The sequence below is a fragment of the Chenopodium album genome, chromosome 1 (assembly GCF_948465745.1).
Source record: "Chenopodium album chromosome 1, dcCheAlbu1.1, whole genome shotgun sequence".
In the NCBI taxonomy this organism is placed as follows: Eukaryota; Viridiplantae; Streptophyta; class Magnoliopsida; order Caryophyllales; family Amaranthaceae; genus Chenopodium; species Chenopodium album.
In genome coordinates, this window is record NC_137834.1 from 11,564,468 (window position 1) to 11,566,959 (window position 2,492).

At 44.9% G+C, this 2,492-nt stretch overlaps 1 protein-coding gene across 1 annotated transcript; it reads left to right on the forward strand.

Moving 5' to 3' along the window:
- The first annotated feature begins 734 nt into the window (after positions 1-734).
- Positions 735-1,340, forward strand: LOC145628319 (uncharacterized). The gene has a single exon (XM_081680606.1). The coding sequence runs from the start codon at positions 735-737 to the stop codon at positions 1,338-1,340; it is 606 nt and encodes a 201-aa protein (XP_081536732.1).
- The last annotated feature ends 1,152 nt before the right edge of the window (positions 1,341-2,492 follow it).

Genomic DNA, 2,492 nt, shown 5'->3' on the forward strand with positions numbered 1-2,492 from the left:
GCTCCACCTTACAAAGCCTCACAAGGACAGTGATGGTCGAGGTGCTAGAAGAAAGCAGCATTGCCGAAAAAGAGCAGGTAAACTGCTTTGGAAGGCAGAGAGCCTGGTTCTCAGACATCTTGGCATACAAGGTCCACCGCTCACTGCCCGATGATGAAGTACAGGCTAAGAAGGTGAAGAAAGACGCCAACTGGTATGTAGTGATGAACGGGGAACTCAACAAAAAAGGCTTCTCAAAACCACTGCTGAGGTGTATTCCAGAGTGGGAGCAGGAGGGCATTATGGAAGAAGCCCACTCTGGAATATGCGCCAACCACATTAGTGGAAAAGCATTGGGAGTGGAGGTCCTCAGAAGGGGAGCATATTGGCCAACTCTCACACAAGACACACTAGCATATGTGAAAAAATGCGACAAGTGTCAAAAGTATTCACCAGTCATAAATCAGCCAGCAAACGATCTAACCCCAATCCTCAGCCCGATCCCGTTTGCTCAGTGGGGAATGGACATATTGGGACCTTTCACCACTAGGTCAGCGGGCAGGAAGTATCTCATTGTGGCGATAGATTACTTTACAAAGTGGATAGAAGCCAAACCCACTAAGTACATAAAGGCAGCCCAAGTCAGGACATTCATATGGAAAAACATCATCACAAGATTCGGGGTGCCACAGTGCATAGTCTTCGATCACGGGTGCCAATTTGACTATGACACCATAAAAGACTACCTGGGGGACATGGGCACCAAGTATGCAAGTACCTCAGTCTGCCACCCACAGATCAATGGTCAAGTAAAAGCAGCAAACAAGCTGATCCTGACAGCCCTGCAGAAGAAGCTGGAGGAGTACAAAGGCCTGTGGGCAGACCTAGTCCCAGAGGTCTTGTGGGTAAAAAGGACCACTGAAAAGGAGTCAACCGGGAAGAGCCCCTTCACTCTAACCTACGGGGCTGACGCAATTGTCCAAGTGGAAGTACAAATCCCCAGCCTGAGGATACAACACTATGAGCAGCAAGGAAATGAAAAGCGTATGCTGGAAGAGCTAGACTTCCTGCCAGAAGTAAGGCTGGAAGCAGTTCTCAAGTTGGCAGCCCAGAAGAGCAGGATTTCAAAAGCTTTCAACAAGAGGGTCAAGCATAGGGAGCTCATGCCCGGAGACTTAGTCCTTAGAAGGACAACAGTAGTGGGAAGAGGAAATCAGCATGGAAAGCTATCAACAAACTGGGAATACCTTTTCATCATTCACGAGCAAGTTGGACCAGGAGCGTTCCTCCTTGCAGATCAAGAAGGTCAGGTCTTAAGAAACAGTTTCAATGCGGATGTGTTAAAGAAGTATTTTTTTTAAATAGTCTAAAAAAAATAAACATAGCTGTTTTAAGTCTGATAAACTCTTATTCAGTCCATGTTATGTTAATTAAGGCATTTGAGCCATTTTTATTAAATGAAATACAAGCCTCCACGTGAGGAGTATGCTGCGTAAATTTGTTTAATATGTTATGCCCAAGCATCATATGCTAACATGCAGAAGTCAGATAAAGACAATAATAAAGCGTTAGAGGCAAGAAGCACTCTAGCGCAAAGTGGCAAAGTAAACGCATCTCTCCCTAAAACCTCACCTCACCTGCTCACAGCAAAACAGGGCACCACCTCGGGGACGCCTGAGGGGGAAGCCTGGCACGTTCAGCTTGAGCAGGAGAGGAAAGGGGAAAGAACAAAATGAGCTATGTAGGCAACACTAAGGCTCTCTTGGTCCCACTTAGCCCATCTCTTTGAGGGGGAGAGGAAAGGAGAAGACAACTAGACAATAAGCCCTTACGAAAAGAAGTAAGTAGGCACAAAATGACAAAGTCGCAGCATAAAAAAGCTGAACGACATAAATAAGTCGCAGCATAAAAAAGCTGAACGACATAAATAAGTCGCAGCATAAAAAAGCTGAACGACATAAATAAGTCGCAACATAAAAAAGATGAACGACATAAATAAGTCACAGCAAAACAAGCTGAATGACAACTCACAAAATGGCAAGTCGCAGCATAAGTAAGTTGAACGACACAGATAAGTCACAACAAAACAAGCTGAATGACATAAAAGGAATAGGCAAAAAGCTGATCGACACAAATAAGTCTCAGCAGGGGTAGATTAAACAGCGCGCAATCGAACAAAGACAAAACCTCTGGTCAGAGCCAACCTACGAGGCCCCATCAAATGCAATAAAGATGCTGCAGCGCAAAAAGATCTGGATATTGCTAAAAAATGCATAGTTGCAGGCAAATGTGCAAACAATAAAATAAACAGCAGGCAAAGCAACAGAAGAAGATCATAAAGAGCATACATTATAAAGCTGAACCCCTGCCCCCAAGGCAGAGTAAACATTCAGCAAGTCGGTCGCGGGACAAATAAAGCTGAGCCCTCGTCCACCAGGACAAGGAAACACTCAGCAAGTAAAGTTAGGAGAACACAAATCCAAGTTAAGCTGGGCAGACCCAGCAACAAAAAA